The sequence below is a fragment of the Myotis daubentonii genome, chromosome 4 (genome assembly GCF_963259705.1).
Source record: "Myotis daubentonii chromosome 4, mMyoDau2.1, whole genome shotgun sequence".
Classification (NCBI taxonomy): domain Eukaryota; kingdom Metazoa; phylum Chordata; class Mammalia; order Chiroptera; family Vespertilionidae; genus Myotis; species Myotis daubentonii.
Genome location: NC_081843.1, coordinates 32,531,606 through 32,544,633, shown reverse-complemented (window position 1 = coordinate 32,544,633; position 13,028 = coordinate 32,531,606). Strand labels below are relative to the sequence as shown.

The 13,028-nt window shown below is 42.5% G+C and overlaps 1 protein-coding gene across 7 annotated transcripts in view; it reads left to right on the top strand.

The window, feature by feature from the left end:
• RCC1L (RCC1 like) overlaps positions 1-13,028 on the top strand; it is a 31,242-nt gene that overhangs the window by 1,177 nt on the left and 17,037 nt on the right. For all 7 annotated transcript variants that reach the window (XM_059693410.1, XM_059693409.1, XM_059693407.1 and 4 more), the window contains exons 2-7: positions 180-309; positions 5,233-5,361; positions 6,174-6,240; positions 6,830-6,881; positions 8,556-8,640; positions 10,708-10,889. In XM_059693410.1, coding sequence (XP_059549393.1) covers positions 180-309; positions 5,233-5,361; positions 6,174-6,240; positions 6,830-6,881; positions 8,556-8,640; positions 10,708-10,889 — 645 coding nt within the window. The remainder of the gene's footprint in view (positions 1-179; positions 310-5,232; positions 5,362-6,173; positions 6,241-6,829; positions 6,882-8,555; positions 8,641-10,707; positions 10,890-13,028) is intronic.

The window sequence follows — 13,028 nt, the reverse complement described above, 5'->3', positions numbered from 1 at the left end:
CTGGCTATAGGTCCTTAATCACATATATGATGTGTGCAGATATTTTCTGCCAATTTGTTGCTTTTTAAAAATTAACAGTATGTTGCTGTATTAGCAGTATGCATTCTTAAATTGAATAAGTTACCGGTCATAAATTGCTGAATAAAACTTGATATCACAAATTGGGAACTCTTTTTCAGATTTCATCAGCTGCTTGTGGCTATGGATTCACATTGCTGTCCTCGAAAACCAAGGATGTTACGAAAGTTTGGGGTATGGGCCTCAACAAAGATTCTCAGCTTGGATTTCACAGGAGCCGGAAAGATAAAAGTGAGCGTTCTCACCTTGGCTTCTTTCTGCTGTAACTAGTCTCAGAGCTCCCTTTGGATTTTCATGTGTATCTCTCTATATAAAAGGCTAATATGCTAAGTGTCCCTCCGAGACTGACTGGTTGCTATGACATGCACTGACCACCAGGGGGGCAGGCGCTATGACGTGCACTGGCCATTTACAAAGAAACAGCACCGTGGACCTGGTGCCGACAAAGCAACACTTGGCTTCCCCCAAGTGGGACACAGGCCCCAACACCACCCTGGAGTGACAGCCCACCAAATCGCAGCTGACGCTGCCAAGACCCCATGGCACAAAATGTGGCCCACAGCTCAGCCCAGCCCAAAACGGTGGCTGTGGGCGCCAGGTAATGACATCACGTAGCAACATCTGGCTTCCTCTCCCTAGCGACGACTAGCCTCCTTGGAGTTTCTTCCACCCAGGAACACGACTTGCTTTATAGCCAGGTGCAAACGTTTTACACTTTAACCAAATGTCTGTGAAGCATTTTCCCGTGCCTCATCTCATTTGATCCTCAGAAGTCCTGGAGTAGGTAGATAGGAGACTTGGTAGAATCCTGTTTTCTTTTCATTAGCCGGAAAATGGAGATTTAGAAAGTTTAGAAACTTGACCGACTGAAAAGAAGTAAGAAATGGTGGACCTTGAAAATGACTTAAGGTTTTCTGAATATAGTCAAACACTGCTGCAGTTAAATATCTTACCCGTTGTTCTCCCTGCATGATCTACAGTAATAATCTGCTTCGTGTTGATATTTACTGCTGTGTTGCTGACAATTACCTGAAAGAGAAGTTGGGGTACTTCACTGGGCTGGGAAAAGTTTAGCTACATCAGAAAGCAGTTCTAATTAAGCAGGTTTATTCTATCCTATATAATAAAAGGCTAATATGCAAATAGACTGAACGGCAGAACGACTGGTCGCTATGATGTGCACTGACCACCACGGGGCAGACACTCAATGCAGGAGCTGCCCCCTGTTGGTCAATGCGCTCCCACAGGGGAGCACTGCTCAGCCAGAGCCCTGAGCTGGGCTCACGGCTGGCGAGTTCAGCAGTGGTGGTGGGAACATCTCCTGCCCCCGTGGCAGCACCGAGGATGTCCGACTGACGGCTTCAGCCCACTCCCCATCAGTCGGACATCCTCCAAGGGCTCCCAGACTGCAAGAGGGTGCAGGCTGGGCTGAGGGACTGCCCCCCCCAAGTGCACGATTTTCGTGCACTGGGCCTCTAGTATATATAAAAGGCTAAGTTGACTTGCACATGCGTGATACATAGAAAGCACACGTGTGTTTCGATCTGTCATTGTCAATTGTGAATTTGGTTGACACTTCTATTATAGAGAAAGGGCGAATAGCGATATTAAAATATTTCTTCTAATTAATTTCCTTTCAGTGTGTGAATCTGTGCACCGGGCCACTAGTCATTACATAAACCAAAGCATAACAACAAAATAGATGCAGTCTTGAAGGATGTTGTTTGAAATCATTTGGGCAAGATTTTTTTTCAGCCTCTTTGGTGTAATTAAATTGAATCTTTAGGCAAAAAGGCATTTGTTGATAAGTGGAGATGTTTCTTTTTGACCCCTAAGAGATGACCTTTCTTTCCTATCTTGCAGAGAGCCTGTAATACTTTACAGTACCTAGGATATGGTCTGGGGGGAGGGGGTGGGGAATTCAATTAAATCCTTAAGATGGAGTCTTTATGCCAGTTGTTTGCAAGTTAGATTGTAAAAAATTATTTATAATGACATTATAAAGGAATTATAATGACATTCTTAAAAGTACACATTAGCCAAACAGTATTTTAAGAACAATAAGAGACGTTTTTTAAACTAAGGTAGAAATTACCTAGATATACATACCAGAACAGACCTTTTTGTTCACTTTTTTCTGTTTTCTCATTCATATACAAATACGTATTTTATTTTGATCACAGCGTATGTTTAATTTTCTGCCTTTTTTCCAATTAATTTTATATCAGAATTCTTATTTAAGTTAGTATTGAAGTCTTATTAGCTGTAAGATGTGACATTACATTTTTTATACCATTAAGAACAATTTTAGATATTTGCAGAAATGGACAGAATAGAGTAATGCATCCCGTGTACTGTCACCAGCTTCGGCAGTCATCAGCTCATGTTAGTCTTGTTTTATTAATTTCCACCACCTTCCCCTCAATACATTTGAAGCAAATCCTAACGTTATTGATTTCATTCATAAATATTTCAGTACATATCTAAAAAAAGTAAGGACTCTTTAAAAGAAAGTAAAACAACATTGTCACACCTAAAAATAATTAACAATAGCCCTGGCCAATGTGCTCAGTGGGTTGGAGCTTCGTCCTGTACACCGAAAGGTTGAGGGTTCAATTCCCAGTCAGGACACATACCTAGATTGTGGGTTCAATTCCTGGTCAGGAGGCAACTGATCAATGTTGCCTCCCTCTCCCTCCTTTCCTCCCTTCCTTTCTCTAAAACATCCTCAGGTGAGGATTAAAAAAAGGAATATATTTTTAAAAATTAATATAATTCCTTAATATCATGAAATATCTAGATAGTGTTCAAGTTGCTAGTTGTCTCACAAATGTCATTACATTTTTATTTTAAAAATTTATTTGAGCCCTGGCCTGTTTGGCTCAGTGGATAGAGTGTCAGCCTGCAGACTCAAGGGTCCTGGGTTCGATTCCGGTTAAGGGCATGTACCTTGGTTGCAGGCCCATCCCCAGTGGGGGGTGTGCAGGAGGCAGCTGAGCGATGTTTCTCTCTCATGGATATTTCTAAGTCTCTATCCCTCTCCCTTCCTCTCTGTAAAAAATCAATAAAATATATTTTTTAAAGTAAAAAAAAATTTATTTGAGTCTGGCCTGTGTAGCTCGGTGATTGAGCATCGACCTGTGAACCAGGAGGTCATGGTTTGATTCCCAGTCAGGGCACATACCTGGGTTGTGGGCTTGATCCCCAGTAGGGGGCATGCAGGAGGCAGCTGATTAATGATTCTCTATCATCCTTGATGTTTCTACCTCTCTCTCCCTTCCTCCCTGAAACCAATAAAAATACATTAAAATTTGTTTTATTTGAATCAAAATCCAGATAAGATCCAGCTATTGCAATTGGTTGATAAGACTTTTGAAAGTCTTTTAAATCTGTTTTAATCTTTTTCCTTTGAAATTTATTTATTAAAGAAATTAGGTTGTTTATCCTATAGAATTTTTCAGTTTGGGGTTTGCTGCCTGCATTTCCACTTAACATGATCCTTTATATTTCCTGTCAACTGGTAGTTGGATCTAGAGCCAGATGCCCTTTAAATGTTATGTATTTACAGCTTCCTGGCCCTTAGGGGTCTATACAGATAGTAGTGGGGCATGTGAGTCTCTTCAATATTCTAAAGTACTGAATCTTTTCAGCTAATAAGGCTGTATAAACTAACAACATTGTCTAGTTTCTTTGATTTTTGCCTAGAGTCATATAATTTTACTGTGATAAGCATATTATTCCATGCTGATCAAAAACTGTCTGAAAATTATATTAGCCACTAATGAAACAAATGGGCAGGTCTGTTGCTATAACAGTAATCATCTATTTGGTAGGCAAATTTTTTTTTTTCCCTCCTAAATATATTGATTGATTTCAGAGAGGAAGGGATTGAGAGAGAGAGAGAGAGAGAGAGAGAGAGAGAGAAACATTAATGATGAGAATCATTGATCGGCTGCCTCCTGCACACCCTCTACTGGGGATTGAGCTTGCCACCCGGGTATGTGCCCTGACCGGGAATCGAACCATGACCTGGTTTATAGGTTGACGCTCAACCATTGAGCCATGCTGAACAGGCAGGCAAATCTTTTTTAGCATGAGGTTCAAAAGAGAAAAATAGAGTGGTTATTTAGTGGGGTATACGTTGAGGAGTAGTACATTTGCAGATTTTCTCCATAACTCCAGCCTACATTTTAAATATTCAAAAGCCCATCATTTAAAACCTACAAGAGGAATTCTTTACATAGACCAATCTGGCTTTAGTAGGATTGTAAAGAACAGTAAGGTTCTTCTGTACAATGACTTCTAAAAAATTTCTCCTCTTATTGGAATATTAAAATTTTCTTCTTTGTATAATTCAGAATCCTAAAGGCAGTGTAGACTATATGATGAAAAGTCTGCTTTCCACCTCTGTCCTCCCAGCCACATGTCCCTGAAGACAGCCTGTGAGTGGTTGGACTAGGTCGGCAAACTCATTAGTCAACAGAGCCAGATATCAACAGTACAACAATTGAAATTTATTTTGAGAGCCAAATTTTTTAAACTTAAACTATATAGGTAGGTACATTGTTATTAACTTAATTAGGGTACTCCTAAGGCTTAGGAAGAGCCACACTCAAGGGGCCAAAGAGCCGCATGTGGCTCGCGAGCCGCAGTTTGCCGACCACGGGACTAGGATCACTTTTGAGACCCCCTTCCAGTCCTGACATTCTAGGATTCCATGAATCTGAAGAACTGATTTAATTGGGGGTGTTACTTTTTAGTTGTTAGGTTGTCCTTCTACAGTGATTTAATGTATATGCAAGTAAATGCATCTACGTATTCTTTTTGCTTCCTCTTAATATAACAATGTTTATTGTTCACTGAGAAGTTTTAGTGGGTATTTCAGGAAGAAAATGCTTTTACTTTCCTTAAAAATTCAAATGGTATTAAAAGACTATTATGCTTTTCAATAACCCAATGTGTAATGGAGGCAATGGGAGGCAGTGGGTTGGGAGTTGGGGACCAATCCTAGCTTGGCTACCAGCTTATGTGCCTTGAGTAAGTCATTCTGATGTCTTACTGAGTGAAAATGAGGCCGTTCAATGATACGATTTCTGATGCTGGAAGTGCTGTGACTCTCAGTCAGTGTAATAAACCCGGTTGTTTTTGTTTCAGCGAGGGGATACGAGTATGTTTTGGAGCCCTCGCCGGTCCCACTGCCTCTGGACAGACCTCAGGAGACACGGGTGCTGCAGGTCTCTTGTGGCAGAGCCCACTCGCTTGTCCTCACAGACAGTGAAGGAGGTAAGGACTAACGGAGGAGGGGGAACTTCTTTCTTGCCATTGGGCCTAAAGTGGCTCATTTGATTGAGCCAGGCCTGTTTAGTGAAGCTGTTGGCATTTCCTGAGCAGATCAGTAGGATGCTCAAGAGAGCTGTATTGGGCAGACCTTGCTAAATCTTTTATGCTCTCTGCTCTCAGTGGTTCTTGGAAAATCTAGGTTATCTATAGGTGTGACAACACACATCAGGCAGCCTTACCAAGGCCTCTCCCTTCCTTTGCATAACTCACCGAGCTGGGCTGCTTCTGAAAGAAGTCTGTTTGCTAAACACTTCTTTCAGGTGGTGGGGCCTTTTAGTGTCCAGGCTTCTGGGTAACCCCCACCCTCTCCGGAACAGCAGTCTCTGTGGAAAGGCCAACTTGACTAAATTTTTCAAATTTCATTTTCTGGCTAAGTGTGCTTTGTAGGAAAAGGTGAAGAGAGTGTTTAGGAGCTTTTTCAAGAGGAATTTTTGCATCAAGGGCAGCCTAGTGACAGGTTTAAGAAATGGGGGTACTGAGGCCTTCACAGGAGGTGCTTACCTTGTGTAAGGTGGGATTTCTGAGAGGGGAGGGCAGAAGGGACAGTAAAGGTGGCGCACACTGCTGTGGCAGGTCTAGACCCCAACATGCCTGTGGCTCTGCCTGTGCAGGATGCGAATGTTGGAGAAGGAAACGAAATGGCAGCTAGGGTGAGTGGTTGGACTAGGGTCACTTTTGAGACCCCCTTCCAGTCCTGACATTCTAGGATTCCATGAATCTGAAGAACTTATTTAATTGGGTGTGTTACTTTTTAGTATTCAGCATGGGAAACAATTCTTATGGGCAATGTGGAAGAAAAGTGGTCGAAAATGAAATTTACAGGTAAGTTCCTGCTATCCCTTTCCCCAGTTGTGTTAAACATTAAACATTTCTTGAGTGATAGATCACAGAGCAGTAAGAGGGTTCCTCATGTGTGTGAGGAGCAGTGAGAACTCACTGGAAACTGTGGAGAAGATTGTTCCATTGCAGGTTGAACGCCATTCATTAGCTAGATGGAGGGAAGGGCGCATGAGCATTGATTGTGATGTGTAGAAGTTTTTTTAATTAGTTTTGTATTTTTAACCAAATTGATTAACTTCAAAAATTCCCCTCTATTTCAGTCTTATTCATTTAGTCTTAAAAAAAAACACACAAAAAAAACCATTTTCCCTCTAGTTCATTGCATTGTGCTGGTGATTCTGAATACTACCAGTCTCAACTCTAGCAGCATATGAAAATCATCAAAGGGTTTTGTTGGTTTTGTTTTACTTTCACACCTTAGCCTAATTCTGCCTTATATTTGACCTTGAAAGTTTCTCTAATAGTTACTATATGTGGGGCCACAGTTAAGGGTGACAGGGGAGGGGCCAGAGCCCCACAGTGCTTGCCATGAACATACCTCTTGCTTCTCCCCAAATTGCTCCTGGTGTAGTGAAAGTCACAAGGTCCATAGGATGCAGGACTTCGATGGACAAGTGGTCCAGGTAAGAGGCAGGGGCTGAAAGCCACTCATCCTGCTCCCTGGGGCACTTTGAAAGGGGGACAGATGGGTGGAATGATGGCAAACTTGGTAGGCAGATTTTCTGAATTAATAAATCATTCAGTAAAAATTACTGCTTGCTTACTGTAGCCACAATTCGCAGTAGATCGCCAGTGGACAAAGTTTAATCAAGTTTGGGGGATAACACTCTAGTCTGAGACACAGGCTAAAAAACCAGCTGTATCAGAGCACTGTGATCAGGCCTGGCTTTGTTATTCCCATTCCTGACGTAGTGCCTGGCACATGGTCGGTACTTACAATGAATACCTAAATAAGTGAACGTATACAGAAAGTGCTATAGAAGTAGCAGAAGGGGAATTGTTAAGTCTAGCAGGGGTGGAATGGAAGGGATAAAAGGCACCATGGGGGAGGTAGCAGAGGAATTGACCAGGTAGACTGGGGAAGGATGGGAGGAAAAGTTTTCTGGCAGAGGGGAGGGAGCAGCTGGAGGCGCTGACTGCTGAGAACGTGCAGTGGGGCTGGAGTTTGGTTTGCTTATGGGGGAGTGGTGTGGGATAGGCTGGAAGACAGGTTCAGAGTGGACAGCGCGAGGTCTTGAATGCCTTGCTAAGGAGTTTAGACTTCATCCTCTTGACAGTTGGGGCCTATCAAAGGTTCTAATCAAGGGGAGTGACAGCCAAATCAATATCTATTTAGAAAGGTAACTTTGGCCATGGTATGGAGTAGAGGGGCGAGGAAGGGATGAAGGTCACTTGGGAAGCTGTGGGGAGAAGGGATGGTGGGAGACAGATAAGGAGAATTGACTAGTTTGGGCCTTGATTAGCGGGGCAGGGAGCGTGCTAGAGGGAGCTGAGCATGATTGCATAGGCAAATGACTTGGCTGCTCATGTTCTCAACCTAGATAGGGACCTATTGGAGGAGGGGCAGGCATGGGTTGGCTGGGAGAGGGGGTGCTCAGAGGAGTGAGAGAGTGGATTTGCAGTGGAATGTAGTGTTTCAAAGTCACAGGGATGTAAGTTTAACTCCTTGCTTCTCCACATATTAACCGGGTGACTTTGGATAAGTTACCCAACTTCTCAGAGATTCAGTTTCTTCCTGGGTAGTCTTGGTTATTGACTTAGCACAAAGTGCCTGACATATTAAGTGTTCAATAAATAGTGCTTTTCATTAGACAGTTAGGAAAATAGGTCCAAATTCAGTGGATTTGTTGGGACTGGAGGTAACAGTGCGGAGGTGACAGTGAACGCCTTGGGAATGGATGCAGTCTCCTGGGAAATGTGATGGCAGGAGAGAAGAGGGCAGAGGACAGAACTTTGGAGGAGTCCCCCACTGAAGGGTAGGAAGTAGCGGCTTAGAGAGGCAGAAGGGGAGTAGTGAAGAGAAAGGCTTTTGGAGGAGGGAGTGGCTCCTCAGGTGTGTAGGCAGTGGAGGAGCTCTTAGGCTTGTTCCTTGGGACACCTGGCACTTTACTTTAGCAAGAGCAGTTTCAGTGGAGTGGGAGACTGCTAGGTGCAGTACATTGAGAATGAGTAAGAGATGGAGACAGTGTGGGGCACCCTCCCTGGCTGGACCCCGTCTGCTTGGTGCTCTGGAGTGGTAGGGAATGGTACTGGGCTTCGAAGAATTCTCATCAACCTTACCTCTGTTTGTCTGATAGGTCACCTGTGGTCAGGACCATAGTCTGTTCCTAACGGATAAAGGAGAAGTCTATTCTTGTGGATGGGGTGCGGATGGGCAAACAGGTATTGTGCCTTTCACCCCGGGGATGGTGCAGTATGGCATTGTGAGCTGCAGGGCTCTCATAGGCTAGAACCCATCTTCCTTAATTTGACTCTTCCCTCTCTTAATGCTTCCTGGGAACAATAACATTTCTCCTGTCCCCGTTCCCAGAGGAATGAATTATAAAGAATTGGATAGAGGATTGGAGCCACTCCTCAACAAAGGAGCTCTGAGCCTTGTAAAGAAACAAGTGCCGCCTAAAAGGAGCTCCATTTTAACTGATTTCAGAAGAATATCATTAAGGGAGGAAGGAATGAGGGATAAGCTTTCACACCTTGTATATTTAATCTTTTTGTTTTTGAAATTTATCTGAAGGGCCTTTAAATTTAAGATTTCAATCTTTGTTTAAATCCTCAGTAATCCTACCATCACCAAATTGTCTTTGTTCCGTCTCATGTTTTCTTCCAGTCCTTGTTCATATAAGTATATCTTTTTATGTTGTAATGATAGCATTGCTGTGATTTTTATATGTTTGTTTTATCATTTAAATTTATATAAAATAGTTTTTCGTGTTAATACAACTTCCACAGTTACGGCTCCTTCTGAACCATTTCGAGATGTACAGTTCACTGATATTAAGCACATCTGCATTGTTGTGCAACCCTCATCACCATCTATTTCCAGAAATCTTTCGTCTTGTTAAACTGAAACTTTATTATACCCATTCAATAGTAACTCCCCATTCTTTCCTCCTCCCAGCCCTTGGCAACTGTTGTTCTACTTTCTGCCTCTATGAGTTTGACCATTCTTGGTGCCTTGTATAAGTGAATCATACAGTATTTGTTCTTTGTGTCACTAGCTTATTTTACTTAGCATAATGTCTTCAAAGTTCATCCATTGTGTAATCTGTCAGAATTTCCTTTCTTTTTAAAGCTGGATAATTTTCCCTTGTATGTATATAACACATAATGCTTATCCATTCATCTGTTGTTCCATTCATCTCTTGCTTCTACCTTTTAGCTATTGGAATTATGTTGCTGTGAACATAGGTGTACAAATATCTCTTTGAGACCCTGCTTTCAACTCTTTTGGGTATATACCCAGAGGTGGAATTGCTAGGTCATATGGTAATTCCAGGTAAAAATTTTTGAGGAACTGCCATACTGTTTTGCACAGTAGCTGTACCATTTACATTCCTACCAGCAATGTATGAAGTTCTACTTTCTCCACATCCTCCCTAACATTTGTTATTTCTGTGTGTTTTTTGTACTAGTGGCCATCCTAATGGGTGTGAAGTGGTATCTCATTTGTGATTTGCATTTCCTTAATGATTAGTGATTTGAACATCTTTTCATATGCTTATTGCTTGCCCTTTTGTATATTATCTTTGAAGAAGGTCATTTTTTAATTGGGTCATTTGTTTTTGTTGTGGTTGTTGAATTTGTTGTATATTCTGCATATTAATCTCTTATCAGATATTTGATTTGCAAGTATTTCTCCCATTTTGCCTTTTTACTCTGTTGGTAGTAGCTTTTGATGCCAGTATGACCCTGCTTTGAGCCCCTTGTGAGGAAGCCCCTGGAAGCCAGAGTCTGTGGTTTAGTGTTTTGCCTCCCTGTGCTGCTCAGGGATTACCCTCCACTGAAATGCTGATAATGACATTGTCCTTCAGGCAAGCCCTGTGTTGTCCTGTTTACTGTTTACCATGCTGATTTGCCTGTTTCTGTTTACTTTTTTGGGGTGGCTGAACTGTAGAGATTTGCTTGATTTTTCTAGCAAGCTCAGCAGTGCATTAGAAGTTGCTCATTTTAATATATGCAAGGTCTCATATGTTCATTGTATAGTGGGCTTTCATCTTGAGAACTTTTCTAACTTGAATTGGACCTAGAAAAGTCCAGGAGTTTTCATATGCTCTAGTTACAATGATGCCTTTTTCTGCCTCTGAGAGCACATGGAGATGGAAGTTGCCTGGCATGCACAGGAACAGTTAGGGTTTTTGATATTTGTAAAGAGCTCAAAATGTGTTCGGCCTATAGTAAATCTGTGTAAGTTGTAGAATAAATTATTAAAAGCATTTTCTATTGTATTAGGTCTGGGTCACTACAATATCACCAGTGTACCCACCAAGCTGGGTGGAGACCTTGCAGGAGTGAAGGTGGTCCAGGTTGCCACCTACGGTGATTGTTGCCTGGCTGTGTCGGCTGATGGAGACCTCTTTGGTTGGGGCAACTCTGAGTATCTGCAGCTGGCCTCTGTCACGGACTCCACACAGGTATGAGGTCGCTTATAGCATGGTGCTGGGAGGTTTGTAAATATAGTGTGTTAAGGACATTTCTAAGAGGTTCTTCACCAAAGTGTGATGTATAAAGTGCTAGAATGTTAAGACCTAACCTGTTGTAAGACTGCCTCTTCAAGGCTCTAAGATCTTAAAAAAAAAAAAAAAATGTATATACACACACACACACACACATATATATTTATATTGATTTCAGAGAGAGGGAGAGAGAGAAACATCAGTGACGAGAGAGAATCATTGTTCGGCTGCATGCCCCTATTGAGGATTGAGCCCGCAATCAGGGCATGTGCTCTGACAGGGAATCGAACTGAGACCTCCTGGTTCATAGGTTGACACTCAACCACTGAGCTACACCAGCCGGGTAAGGTTCCAAGTTCTTGACAATTTCATTGGAGCCCAGAAAGAAAGCTTAAGTGCAAAAGCCATTTTTTAAATCAATACTTTGATGAGATAGTCCTGGTTTAGGGCAGTATTTTAGGTATGCCTGGATAACGAGGCTATTTACCTAAGTTCCTACGATGTCACACTGTTGTGTTTTGTTGCAGTGTAACATATGCCCCCAAAGCACACAGATCATATGCATGCAGCTCAATTAAGACACCTGTGCAGCTCCACCTAGGTCAAGTGGTAGAATACTAGCAGCCCTTCAGAAGCCATGCCTGCAGCCTCTCCTCACCACTAGCCCATCCTTCTCACTGAAGCAAGCCACCATGATTACAATACAGTAGAATTTTAAATGTTTTATTAAGGAAAAATTCAAATTTAAACAAAAAGTAGAGCTCACTGCTTAATTAATCTTTATACACCCATTACCCATGTTCAACAATTACCAACTAATGGCCCATTTAAAAAATTGAGATATAATTCACAATTTTAAAATATATAATTTAGTGGTTTTTAGTATAGTCACAAGGATGTGCAACCATCACCACTATCTAATTCCAGACATTTTCATTAACCTCATTTGCCCCCCTAATATACCCCCCCCCCAAAAAAAAGCCCATACTCCCTAATGGCCAATTTTGCTGCATCTATAATTCCATCTACTCTATCCTAGGATTATTTTAAATCCTAGGTATCATATTTCTTTTATAGAAGTTTCAGTATGTATCTCTAAAAGATAAGGACTATTTAAAAAACATACTACATTCTTTAATATCAAACTTTGACAAATACAGAAGGTTGTGTTTGTTTTTTTCTTCAGAAGGGGTTTTAAATATATGTTAATGATAAACTTGCACAAAGGAAAACTAAGATCAGCTAAGAGATGAAAAAATGCATTCTCTGTGGTCTGGCTCAGGGGCTAGAAGTGGTTGCAGATTTGGCTCTTGAGTTTCCTAGTAGCCAAAGCAGAGAGAAAACGGTCAATGAAATGATTCATTGTTTGTATAAAATAAATAGCAAACAAAGTGTTCAGGAGAAGTACTGCCCTTCCTAATGCCAAGGCCTGAGGAAAACGTCTCCCCGGCCTTCCTGCGGGGGACAGGTCCAGTGTCCTGTCATTGCTGCATAACAAATGCCCCCGGCACTTGGTGGCTTAAAACAACACACACTTATTACCTCACAGTGTCTGTGGAGCAGGAATCTTGGGGTGGCTTACCGGGGTCTTCTGGTTCTGAGTCTTTCAAAAGCTGCAGTCATCTTAGGGTTCACCTGGGGAAGGCTCTGCTTTCAGGACCCCACTGGGGTTGCTGGCAGGATGCAGGTCCTTGTGGACTATTGGACTGGGGCCTCACTTCCTTGCTGGCAGTCAGCCAGCTCAGAGTTGTTGGCCAAGCCTCCCATGGTCCCCTGCCACGTAGGCTTTTCCATGTCGTCACTCGCAACATGGCGTCTGGCTTCATCAGAGTGAGCACATGAGAAGGCAAGAGAGTGCCAGCGAGACCGAAGCCAGTGTTTTATCACTTCATCTTGGCAGTGATTTCCCTCCCTAATGCTGGTATTCTGCTCATTAGAAGCAAGTCAGGCCCGAGCCAGTTTGGCTCAGCAGACAGAGTGTCGGCCTGTGGACTGAAGGGTCCCAGGTTTGATTCTGGTCAAGGGCACGTGCCTGGGTTGCAGGCTCGGTCCCCAGGAGGGGATGTGCAGCAGCCCATCAGTGATTCTCTCTCATCA